The 13,763-nt window shown below is 32.2% G+C and overlaps 1 protein-coding gene across 1 annotated transcript in view; it reads left to right on the forward strand.

Annotated features, from left to right (window-relative positions):
* CCDC102B (coiled-coil domain containing 102B) overlaps positions 1-13,763 on the forward strand; it is a 525,678-nt gene that overhangs the window by 78,309 nt on the left and 433,606 nt on the right. The window contains 2 exon segments of the mRNA XM_031946694.1: positions 6,454-6,562; positions 6,564-7,071. Of these exon segments, the coding sequence (XP_031802554.1) occupies positions 6,471-6,562; positions 6,564-7,071 (600 nt within the window). The 5' untranslated portion in view covers positions 6,454-6,470.

Genomic DNA, 13,763 nt, shown 5'->3' on the forward strand with positions numbered 1-13,763 from the left:
ATATCAGGGTAGGGTCCTGGGTAGGAATTCATGGTGAAGTATGGTTTTTCACTCATTTTATTGGAGGATAGTGGCTATCAAAGTGTCAAAGTATCTACCCTGGATATTTATAATTCTACACTCCTAAGGTGATTTGTTCTATCTATCCTTGATTCCAAATAGGCACAGAGACATGATAGTAGTCATATTTCTACTGTGTTAATGCTGAAAGCAAACATTGTTTTTGGTGAAAACATGTTATCAGAAATATATTAGAGTAAAACATTTTACTTTTTTGCTATCTCCCATTAAATATAATTAATACTACTTAATATTAAAACTAAAATAAGTCTTTCCCAGAAATCCAGTTATAAATTGGAAAACATACTCAAAATTAGAATCAGAACCTTTTTTCTCCCAAATTTTAGAATTTACCCTTTCTAGCAACAAAAGTATGATCAAGTCATTGAAACTGACTCTTAGTTTTTGCTATCTGTACAAAGAATAGCAATAATGGCTATTTGAATGCTGCTTAAATGAAAACGCTTGGTAAATTTCCAGTATTATATATTTTATGTATATTTTTTATAGAGTTCAGATAGAAATGATGTAGGGACAAACCATTATCCTTTTATTATTGTTTAATTTTTAATATTCAGGAGACTTGAATGGAAGGATAAAATTTCTGCTTTCTATAATTGAATAAGATCAATGGGATATGGTCACTTCCTATGTACTCAATGAAAGCATTTTTAAGATGACTGCAATAGTAGCTAAAATGATGGGAATGATATTTTTTCTATTTTTATCTTTCATGCTATTTTTTCTTTTGCTAGATACTAAAGTTAATTTCATTCTTCTTTTCAGTGAAAAATTATTATAAATATTACAATAATTTAGAAGATTTTGAACCTGTGATTTTACTAGAGTAAGGGAGTCCTACCATTGCAAATCTGAAAATACTCTGCAATTTACAGTCTTAAGAGTTTGGGCTGCTGAAACGTTAAATAGCTTGCCCATAGTACATAACTAGCACATGTCAAAGCAAGACCCAATTCTTCATACAGTATGCTACAGCCTTATTTTCTATCTCCATCCATCTTTCTCTTTTTGTATATACATACATACATACACACACACATACACACATACATATATACATATGTGTATGTTTACATATATTTCAAGTATACAAACACATATATACATATGTATATGTTGCATTTAAATTTAGCTTCATAAAAAGTCTAAAATGTAAATGTAGCATCACTAAAAAATAGCAATAGGCAGCTCTCTAATAAACTTTTATTTAAGATCTTACACTGCCATAAACATATACTTTTAGTAAAATGTTTATATTCATGTGAAGAGCTTAATAATGTTAATTATTAAGTATAGAAATATAATTCATAAATAAATGTCAATAAATATTTAATGAGAAGAGTATCCTGTTGTGATAGATTAGATGATTAAATAAGGGATCCATTTTATCTTTTTAGTACAAAATATTTAGAATAGAAGAAATGGTGTGAGTTTAAGTACTAAATGATGAGAACATTTCTTATTTAGTCAGTTATGAAAAGCATAAAGCTAATTGGTAGGCAAAATTCTAAAGTAGCAGCATTTAATTACAGTGTCTGAAAATCATCAGTGGAATACAAGTTAGGAGTTATGTTATAATATTTTGCACATTTATAATACTGGTTAATTTAAAAGCATAGAATTGATATTCAACACCCTCACAAAAATGACTGCCCACATGTCAAATGTCATCAAAAGTAAGTTCACTAAAGATGTGTACTCTTTTGCATAAACAAGTAATATTTTTTTGTCCTTTATTGGAATGCTTTTCTATTTTTTAATGGGAATATTAGTCATGATTCATATACACACACATATATAGATAGAAATTGGGTAAATTACTATATATATATATATATATATATATATATATATATATATCAGGAAGTTTGGTAAACTACATTACATTTACCCCCAAATTACAGGAAAAAAATTAGAAGAATAATTCAAAATCAACAGTTATTTAAATCTGACTGAATATATCCCTAGGTTAACAAAAGAATTGTAGTCACAGGCCTATCTCATTATACTCAGGTTTGAATTGTTTTGGAACAGGTCCAGCTCACTTGTTCAAAGTGAGTTTTCAACAATTAAAAGTGTTATTCATTTTACATCAGACAGATTGTTTCACTGAATTGAAGCTGCCTGGCAAGGGAATCAGAAGTGCTAGAATTTCATTAAGTGGAAAAAAGGTGGATTGGTTATAGAAAAGGTATTTGTGATCTGAAACATAATGAAATGAATACAAAAATGAGAGCAAAGATGTAGATACAGTACACATATATAGAAAATGTCATCTTGTAATATTGTTGACAATAAGATATTTAATATATCTATCTGATTTGATATATCAGATAACATCAGATATTATCTATCTGGTAGATAAGCCCAGAAGTCTATGTTGTATTCATTTTGTTTCTCCACTTATAATGCAATATATTAAAAAAGTTTTACTAGGTACTATACAGATCTATAGGTAACAAGGAAATCAATATAGGCGAGTTGGAGACATATTAGAAGAATGGGTATTAAATTTATTATATGCATTTGGAGCTTGTTAGCAAAGATAATTGAAAAACTAGTATTAACACTGAGAAGCTTCTCCACCATCATTAATGTTCCTTTCCTCTCATAGCTCTTATTATTATTATTATAAAGAATACAGATTAGGACATTTAAATTTAGAGCAAATCACATAAGAAATGAAAAGAAATAGAAAATAATTTGAAGATATAAGATCCTGGATATTTATTGTGTCCTACTGATATCAAATTCTCATGCAACCTCAAATAAATGTTGGATTGGTATTTCTTAATGGAAGATAGTGCTGGCTGATATTTCTTCAATTTACTGAGACCATTTTTGTTTGTTTAATTCTGTCCTTGAAAAGAGGGAACTATTTCTAATATGGTATTTTATGAACTGAAGATTCTTTAAAAATTTTCTGGTAGGTGATAAGTTAGCTATTTAAGAAAGAATATTGATTATTTCATGCCATTAAAATATTTATAGCTTTGTAGAAAGTTAATATTGGAAAAGACTAGATATTCTTTGAATCATAGATCAGTGACTTCTCTTTTTGATACAATTCTAGACAATATTACTAAAGGTTATGGCATAATAGATAGGGAGCTTACCTCATACTACCCAGGACTTGTTTCCAACTTGTGTCCTTGACACATATTCTGACACATTTGCAAAATTAGTCTCTCAGAATCCTATGAAATTCTCCAGTATTATAAATTGCCGCATAGATATTGATTAGCATTGGTAAAAGGAATTTTCTAACCAATAATTTCCTGCATCAGTGAAATCATAGGTTAAGACACTCTTCCCTCCCCAAGAAGAAAACAAATTAAAATTTATTCTCATTTTTTATGTCCAAGTGATTCAAAATTCCTTTAAATATTAAAAAAAAAGAAATAACTTAAACTTCTGATCTTTTATATTAAAGCAATGAGGCATAGTGCAATGAATCTGATTGGTCAAACGTATTTGCTACTGTCAAGAAAGTGTGAATTAAAGAGGGATCTCATATAAGTTGTAAGATTCTTAGATACTTTTGCTTATATATTATACTATGCTAATTTCCCCCTTTTGGTGAAAATTACAGACCCTCCTCAAAGGAGATTCATGATTACTACAAAGTGAGTTTTAGCCAACAATCCACAGTGGAAAAGTCAAGTACATAAAATCACTCCTAATGTTCAGACTATGACATGAAATTGTACCATAATATAGAGTATATTGTTTATCTATATCAATATCTATATGACATCTATATCTTAACCCATATAATCTATCTCTATTCCTCCATCTATATCTATCACTGTATCTTTTAACTGTCTTTTTAATATTGACAAACACATGGTCTTCTTATGGGTTTATATTCTAGAACTATTTACCAAAGCAAGATCTAGTGCTTGAGCTTTTCTGACATAGTCTTTGGAATTTCAAGATAATCTCTAAAAATGATAAAACATCAAGGTACATATTAGCAGAGGAGAAAAGCAAAAAGAAATGGAAAACGTCTTGTCAAAGAATTCAATATAGTTCATTCAGTTCTGATATGACAGCATAATCAGACTTAACAAATAGTTAGTGGTTTAATATCAATATGTCAAGAAACCTATCATGAAATATTCAAGGGATATGGGCTTGGCTTTTCTTTGTGTTATTTCCCATTGTTACCAATGGCTTGAATGAAGTTAATGTTCACTTAATTTAAGATAACTTTAGTTAAATAGTTAATAAACTGGAAGACATAGTTCAGATTTTAAAATATCATATCCTGTTAGAACACTGAGCTTGGATAAATATAAAGTCTTTCATTTGGTTACACAGTGAAAGGTCAATGGTCATCATCAATAAACATTTATTGAACACATTGCATGAACATATATAGAACTTGAATTGAATCTCCTGACTCCCAATATATTGGCCTATCCAGAATATTATCTTGTCTTTAATTGAAATTCAACATAAATAAAGAGAAAGAGTACTTCACTAACTTTATTTAACTGAAACCATTTTTTTCTCCATAAATTGGATTTGGGTAACTAAAAGAACTTGTGGATGTGATTACTTAAGATCTATGATCTTAAAGATAATGGAAAATGGGAGAGATTCTGCTGGCATTAAGATAGGCAAGTGTCTTAACATTCAAAAAAAAATAAAGGAAAGAAATAATACATCAAAACTGAATTAAAACCAAAAGTTAAAATTTATACCTTAAGAGAAGAAAGACAAAAATTATTATTTAGAATCACCCCAATTGAATGAATATGTTATTTATTGTCAGAGAATGGTCAAGTGGAGTTATAAGTGAATCTATTGGGGAACACTATTAACTTTCTTGATTCCTTTGCTTCTCCTCTCTAAATGCCATTGTAACATCTTTATATATCACATCAAGTGCTATCTAAACATGGTCTTTCCACTATCATCACTTTTGAAAATAGGTTTCAACAGAAATAGTAGCAAATCTATTACATTTTCCACCTTTTTGTTGTCATCTTTATAGTTTCACTAATGTTTTGCAGATGATCTGGTATAGTTAGATCTCATGCTACACTTTCCACTGTCTCACTTTGCCTTCTATGTTTTATATTTCTAATTTGTGAGGCAATACTGATAAGTGAAAAAATAAAGAAAACTTTCTTTTATTACTTTCTTTCATAAATTAAAAAAATAATTCATATTCAAGGCAGTCTGTTACAGTGAAAAGATTACTGTATTTGTTGTCACTGTACCTGGGTTGAAGTTACTACCCATATAACCTTGGCTCAGTTATTTGACCTCTATGGGCCTCAGATTCTTTACCTGTAAATTAAAAGTTTGGATTACATGATCTCCAAGGTTCTCTCCAAATCAAATTCTATATTAAACTTTAAATTGATGATACCTTTAGCTTTTATTGCTTCTTTATTGCTCTCTATTGCATCAGCAAATCAAATGATTACTAATTAAGGAGGATTTGAGGATCTTTTGTTCTGTTCCTTTTGATATTTGTTTTAAATTGATTAGACTTCTTTCAGGAAGAGTCAGAACTTCCTCAAAATACACCTAGGGAAAAAGAAAGACTTTTCAAAGTCTAATGGATAAGGGAAAAGTGAACAATAGGGTTCATAAATAGGTCATCATTTCCATGATGGGAAAAATCACATGATCAAGGGGTAGAGAAAAAGGCTTCATTTTCAGTTTGAAATTGGTCCTCAAATGAAATTTAGGATGAAAGAGAACAGAGATAGAATCACATTCCAAAAGGGGGGATATTGAACTTTCTTTGTGCAATAATAATGAAGATAGCTTTCATCCTATTTTACTTTTAAATATATTTAATGTGGATGAATTTTTTGGGGGGAGAAGATAAATACTAAATCCATAAAAATCTTCATTTACTTTTTTTTCTCCAGTGAAATAGTCTCCCTTGTGTTACATGTGATGATATTTGTAAAGGGCTGAAACTCTGAGTTTATGCACTGGGGTTGGACAACCGAGCACTTAAGGCTAATAACCAATTGGACAATACTCTATTAGCATATGCTTGGAAAATGGCCCTTCCCACTATTCTGTGCTGGTTCCATCTTTTAGTGTATACAGAGAATTGTGGGAAGGATTGGGGGTGGAGTAGGACAAGCCAGAGTCACTTTTGGTGGTAGAGGAGGAGAAGGAAGGTCGTGGAGATCCTGTGTCCATTCCCTTCACTTCTACCCTTAAAGACCAAGAATAAAGAGCAAGGACTTTTGTTTATCCTGACTCTTGCAGATTCTAAGGTATCCAGAGTGCTAACTCAGTCTTCACAGATACTACATTTTATTTTTCAAATAAATCTGGATATCATAGCCATTAGACTAAATATATATATATATACTGTTATTCTCTCTTTTAAAGGCCATACACAGTGAAGAATGAATTTAAATTCCATCCGCAAGTTAATTGAAGAAACACAAATTTTTAAGTTCCAGCAATCTTCACTGAGATCATCTTGTGAAGCAGTCACTTGCCTTACCACTCCATGATCCCTGTAATTCCTACTTACTAAACCAAAGCATGTATACAAATGGTGCCAGGAACTTCTGTGCTCACTCCTATGGCAGCAATGACTGGGATATCTGTGAAGAGCTTCGAATTCAAGAACTTGAAGAAGTCAAGGCCAGAGCTGCCCAGATGGAAAAGACCATGCGTTGGTGGTCAGATTGCACTGCCAACTGGAGAGAGAAATGGAGCAAAATACGAATAGAAAGGAATAAAGCCAGGGAAGAAGGACGGCAGCTGAGAATAAAGTTAGAGATGACAATGAAGGAATTGAGCACACTGAAAAAGAAGCAAAGTTCACCTAATGAAAAGGTATTATTGGATGCTGAAGTCCTCAGGAAGGAGAAGTGTAATCATGTGGAAGATTCCTGTCCACAGGAAGTTCAATTTTCAATGACTGCTAAGGAATATGATCCTCCTAAAATCAGTTTGGGAAACATACAGATTTCTCCCAAAGAAGATATAAGCAAGAAGGTAAGGGATAATTGTCATAAAATAATCTCATCTTCTAAAGAACATTTAATTTTTTTTTAAATAAGTTATCCTTTGTTCTTCTGATTTGCTTATAGAATTGTTCTTTATGTGAAAATCATGAACCCATTTTGACCTTACCTTAGTATAGTGTGTTAGGTGTAGGTCAATGCCTAGTTTCTGTCATACTAAGTTCCAATTTTCCCAGGAATTTTTGTCAAATAGTGAGTTCTTTTAAGGTCTTTGGGTTTATCAAATTCTAGGTTACTATACTCATTGATTATTGTGTCTTGTGAACTTAACCTATGCAACTGATTAACTACTCTATTTCTTAACCAGTATCAGATGATTTGGATTCCCCTTGCTTTATAATATAACTTTATTATATAATAAAGCTTTATAATATAGCTTTGGGTCTGATAAAAACAAGCATGTTTCATTTGCATTTTTTCAATAATTCCCTTAAAATCTTGACCTTTCATTCTTCTAGATGAACTTTGTTATTTTTACTAGCTCTGTAAAATTATTTCTTGGATGTTTAATTGGTATGGCAATGAATAAGTAGATTAATGTAGATAGTAATGCCATCTTTATTATATTAGCTTAGCTTACCCATGAACACTCAATACTTTTACAATTGATCAGATTGAACTTTATTTGTGTGAAAAGTGTTTTGTAATTGTGTTCACATAGTTCCTGACTTTGCTTTGGTATGTAGATTTCCAAATATTTTATATTATCTACAGATATTTTAAATAGAATTTCTCATTACATTTCTTGTTGCTAGAGTTTTGCTAGTAACATATAAAAATGTTGATGATTTCTATGGATTTATTTTGTATCCTATAACTTTACTAAAGATGTGAATTGTTTTTAATAGTTTTTAGTTGATTCTTTAGGATTCCTTAAGTATACTATCATATCATCTTCAAAGACTGATAATTTAGTTTCCACATTTATCTACTGATGCTATTAATAATTTTAAGGAAAACTCCATTTATTCCTAAACTCTCTAATATTTTTAATATGAATATGTGACAGATTTTTGTCAAAGGCTTCTGCATCTATTGAGATAATCATATGATTTTTGTTAATTTCGTCATTGATATGGTCAATTATATTAATAGTTTTCTTAATATTGAACCAATTCTGCATTCATGATATAAAACCTACTTGGTCATAGTGTATTATCCTGGTGATAACTTGCTGTAATGTCTTTGCTAGCATTTTATTTAAAATTTTTGCATTAATATTCATTAGGGAAATTTGTCTATAATTTCCTTTCACTGTTTTACCCCGAAATGATTTAGCTATCAGCACCATGTATGTGTCATAAAAGGAATTTGGTAGGACTTCTTTCCCTATTTTCCCAAATAGTTTGCATAGTATTGAAATTAATTGTTCTTTAAAAGTAGAATTCATATATAAATCCATGTGGTCCTAGAGATATTTTTTAGGGAAATGATCAGTAACTTTTTCAATTTCTTTTTCTAAAATGAGACTAAATAATTTATTTCCCCTTCTGTTAATCTAAGCAATTTATATTTGTGTAAATATAATCCATCCCACTAAGTTTATCAGATTTATTGGCATACAGTTGGGGCTAAATAGCACCCAATTATTGTTCTAATTTCCTCTTCATTGGTGCAAATTTGACCCTTTTCCTTTTTTGATACTAACAATTTGATTTTCTTTCCTTTTTCTAATCAAATTAACTAAAGCTTTATCTATTTTTCATTAAAAACATTAGTTTTATTTATTAATTCAATAGTTTTCTTACTTTCAATTTTATTAGTCTCCCCTTCTGTTTTCAGAATTTCAAATTTGTTATTTAATTGGAGCTTTTTAGTTTTTTTTTTCCCTAGCTTTTTTAGTTGCATGCCCAATTCCCTGATCTTCTCTTTTTCTATTTTATGCAAGTAAACATCTAGAGATATAAAACTTGCCTGAGAACTGCTTTTCCTGAATCCCATAAATTTTGATATATTGTCATTCTCTTGGATGAAATTAGATGATCCCTGCTTTTTTCACTTCTGCTGAAGTATAATAGATTCTGCTCCAGCCTTTTACTTTAATGTATTGTATCACTCTGATTTAAATGTGGTTCATGTGAACACATATTGGTGTTTTTGTTCCAATCCAATGTGATATCCACTTCCATTTTATGGGAAAATTCAATCCCTTCACATTCACATATAAAATTTCTAACTTTGCTTTTCCCTCCATCTTATTTTTCCCAAGTTACACTTTTTCCTTTCTCCCTTTCACTCTTCCTTAGTGTTTTACTTCTGACCACCACCTCCCTCAAGCAGCCCTCCCCATTTACAGCCCCCTTCTTATCTCTTTCCCCTTCTACTTCTATTCTCCTTTCTATTAGCCTCCCCCCCTTTCCTTTCTCTTCTCCTCTCCTACCTTCCTATAGTGTGAGACATGTTTCTCTTGGAAGCTAAATATGTTTAATATTTTCTCTTGCAGCCAAACCCAAGGAGAGTAAGAGTTACACAATGCTCATCCCCCTCCCTGTTTTCCCTCTAATTTAATAGGTCTTTTTTGTCTCTTCATGCAAAGTAATTTACTGCTATTTTGCCTCTCTTTCTCTCTTCTTCCACTAGTATCCTCTTTCCACCTCTAGTTCCTTTTTTATCTCACAAAATAAAATCAAATGATGCCTCCACCTCAAAGTATCCTGATAATAGAGACAAAGTTCTCATGAGTTAAACATATAATCTTCCCTCATAGAGATGTAAACTTTTTTTTACCTTTATAAACATATATTTTCTTTCCTTTTTGCCTTTTAATGCTTTTCTTGAGTTTTGTATTTGACTATCAAATTTTCTGTTTAGGTCTGTTCTTTTCATCAGAATTAAAAGAAACCCATCTGTTTTATTGAATATATATCTTTTTTTCCTGAAAGATAATGATTAAATTTGCTGGATACTTTATTCTTGGATTGTTCCTTTGCCCTTCAGAATATCATGTTCCAGGCCCTTTTATCCTTTGAAATGGAAACTGCTCCTGCATAGATCCTGAATAATCCTGTTTGCCATTCCTTGATATTTGGATTATTTCTTTCTGGATGCTTGTAACATTTTCTCTTTGATCTCATAATTCTGAAATTTAGCTAAGATATTTCTTGGAGTTTTCATTTGGATGTCTTTCAGGAGATGATCGGTGAATTCTTTCAATAGCTATTTTACCTTCTGGTTCTAAGACATCAGGGCCGTTTTCCTTGATGAATTCCTTAAAGATGTTGTCTAGGTTCTGTTTTTTAATCATGTTTTTCAGGTAGTCCAATAAGTCTTAGATTTTCTCCCCTAAATCTATTTTCCAGATCAGTTGTTTTTGCAATGAGATATTTTCTTCTATTTTTTCTTTTTTCTTTTTCTTCTTTTAGTTTTGCTTAATTGATTCTTGATGTTTCATTGAGTCATTCATTTCCATTAGTTCAATTCTAATTTTTAGTGAATTATTTTCTTCAGTTAGCTGTTTCTTTTATCTTCTTTTACATTGTGCCAATTGGATTTTTAAATGACTTGTTTTGGTCATTGGATTTTTTTTCCAGTTCACAGATTCTGTTTTCAAAGAGTTGCTTGCTTTTTCCATTTTGTCAAATCTATTTTATAAGTAGTTATATACTTTTTTCATTTTAATAAATTTTTTATGGCGTTTTCTCCAAATAATTTCTGTGTTTCCTCTCACAAACTGTCCTGCAAAATTCTCATTTCCTTTCCCCATTTTTATTCTAACTCTCTTATAAAATTCCTTTTTTAATTCTTCCAAGAGACTCTTATGTGTTGGGGACCAAATTAAATGGGATAAACTGAATGAAGACCTCAGAGAAGTCAAATGAGAAAAGGTTGTATGTTGGGGGCTACTATGTTAGGATTATATAATCCTGTGTTTGCAGTTTGTTATTTGCACTCCTCTGCTAACACCTTGTCTGTATGGAATGGCCCTTTCTTGTGAGATAATAATAAATCTTTTTTTGCTTCTTACTTTGAGAGTTTCTGATTTTATTTTGGGTAAGGGTCACTGTCTCACACAATTTTGTGGGCTCACCCAAGATATTTCCTATTTGTGAAGCATCTCTCCCATATCAAATTTTTGGGGAGATGCCCTCAGGAGAGTTCTCCAGTGGTCCTTGGACTCAATCCAGAAATTCACACTCTTAAGATAAATTCTCCAGGAGAGAAACTCAAACAAAACAAAAATGGAAGTGGGCTAGTGAATACAGAGTCTCAGGAGATAAATCAGCTGAGAAAAAAGTGTGAAATCATTCAAGTTAGTTGTGTACAAAGTAGTTGTGGCAAGAAACTGGTGCAGGGGAAGGAGAGACTAAATGGTTAGAGTCCTTAAGAGGACTTTCCCTTTGCTAAGAACTGGAGAGCTGCCTGGGTGACTGGGATGGAAGTAGAAGACTATAAGCAGTTTGTAAAAGGCTACCGTTTCCCTTTGATATTGGGAATTTGTCATTGGGGATACAGAACCATGATTTGTATGCTGAATAGACTCATTAGACCCCAGGAAATGATTGAAATAATTAATAACCAAACAACAAAAGCATTAAATTTGTTAGCAGACCAGGCCAATCAGACTAGAGAAATAGTACTCCAGAATAGATTGGTAATAGACTACTTGTTGGTTAAATAAGATTTGTGGGAAATTAAATTTTCACTGTTTGAAAATCGATGATAATGAACAAGTAGTAAAAGAAATTGCCAAAGATATCAGAAAATAAGCCCATGTCCCATTCTAGATCTGGTCCTCACCATTTAATATCTCTTGGTGGTCTTGGTCTGGACACAGCTGGTAGAAAGTGATTCTTTGCTTCCTGCTGATATCTTTAAGTGGAGTCATACTATTCTCTGTATTGCCTCTGCTGTATGATACAGATTATCACAAAGATAGTACAAACATCAATGGTCAGGATACTAAAGATTGAACAACTTGGAGGGTGAGGTCCAGTGAGACTTGGAGTATTAAAATAACCAGGATGCATCCCACTAGAGAAAAAGGACAAACGGGTTCAGAGGATTGGAGACAAAGAACAAGATGATTGAAGAAATGCATCAAGAATGATTTGAGAGGTCTTCAAAAGTTAATAAATAAAGAGGAAGCATAGAATTATTATTATTATTATTATTATTATTATTATTATTATTATTGCTGAGGCAATTAGGCAATTGGGATTAAGTGACTTGCTCAGGGCGTCATACAGTTAGGAAGCGTTAAGTGTCTGAGACCATATTTGAACTCAGGTTTTCCTGACTTCAGGACTGATGCTCTATCCACTATTACCTAACTAGAAAGTGAAGTCCTCTCATAAGAATGTGGCCTTGACCTATTCCCTAATTATGGCTTGAGACTTTGTAATAACAAATTGAGTTATAGATAAAAGTTGCAGGTGTTCAATTATCTTAAACAAAAAAAAAATTCTTCCTATTTCTCTCCCTCCCCATCTTTTCATTAGCATTTAAGTAACTAATAGGTAAAGTGAGCTCTGGGGTTGATATTTTGTGCCTGGTTAAGGAACTTGCCAGCCAATGGGAGAAAAGGTCAGAAAGGCAGTTGGGAGCTTCTGCATTAGGTTCTATATTATTCTGTGTTTGCAGTTTGTTCTTTGCATTTCTCTACTGACACCTTGTCTGTTGGAAATTGCCCTTTCTTGATAGATAGTAATAAATCCTTTTTTTGCTTTTTACCTTGAGAGTCTCTAATTAAGGATTGCTGTCTCACGTAAACATATCACCCTTTGGGGCTTCCTCTAGAGAAGTTTTGCATTTAATGTTCTCAGGGTTTAAGATCTGTTCTTCCCTGTCTCCATAAAATCTACCTATGGTCAGAGCTGTTCTTGCTTTTTTGCTCATTTTTAAAAATTGAGATCTGCTCTTAGGATAAAGATGAAATTGTACCAAGCTTCTTCTACAGGAGACTGTGGCTTTATGCTACCCTGGGCCAGTGTACTGACTTCCTTTCTGTACTAAATAGGCATGGCCAAGTCCCCTGTTATGCTGGGGTACAGGGGCTCATTATTTGCCTTCTGTAGTTATATGGAATGTCTCATAGCAAATCTGCTGATTCGTTGGCTTCTGAATTAGAACAGAGTAGCCAATGATGCTGTATTTTGCCTAAAAGCCTCCCAGTAGATTCCTCCACCATGCAGACACCCACATGGCCCTGATTCTTGCATTACATTTGCATTTGGTTACTCCCCTCTGTACATTTGAAATTTTCTTACATTCTTGAAAAATATCTTCTGCTGGAAATTTGTGAGTTCTGTCACTACAAAACCAATTTAGAGGCTCAATCTGGTGTTGATCTGAGGGAAGTCAGGAGGAGCTCAGACAAAGACCAGTCTATTCTCCACATCATGACTCTGCCCTGCCCCCCATTAAATTTTTTTGGAGGTTTTGTATATAGGAGCTTTGACTCTGTTATCTTCTGAGTGTGTGTTTTGATCTTCCTTGTCACCTTTTTCTGTTGTTTTCTCCTAGCTTATTTATTTGGGTATTAACTCACTGTTTAAGTAGGATTTCCAGAGTGGAAGTTACAGTCACAAGCTTCATGGATCTTGTGCAGCTGTTTTCAGAGATCCTTTTAGGGACCTGTAAGTTTTCAGTTCTCTCAAGGAAGTATGATTCAAGGAGAAATATGTTTCCTAAGCTCCTGACTTTTGCTCTGGTATGTGAATGACC

Source organism: Sarcophilus harrisii, chromosome 1 (assembly GCF_902635505.1).
Source record: "Sarcophilus harrisii chromosome 1, mSarHar1.11, whole genome shotgun sequence".
In the NCBI taxonomy this organism is placed as follows: Eukaryota; Metazoa; Chordata; class Mammalia; order Dasyuromorphia; family Dasyuridae; genus Sarcophilus; species Sarcophilus harrisii.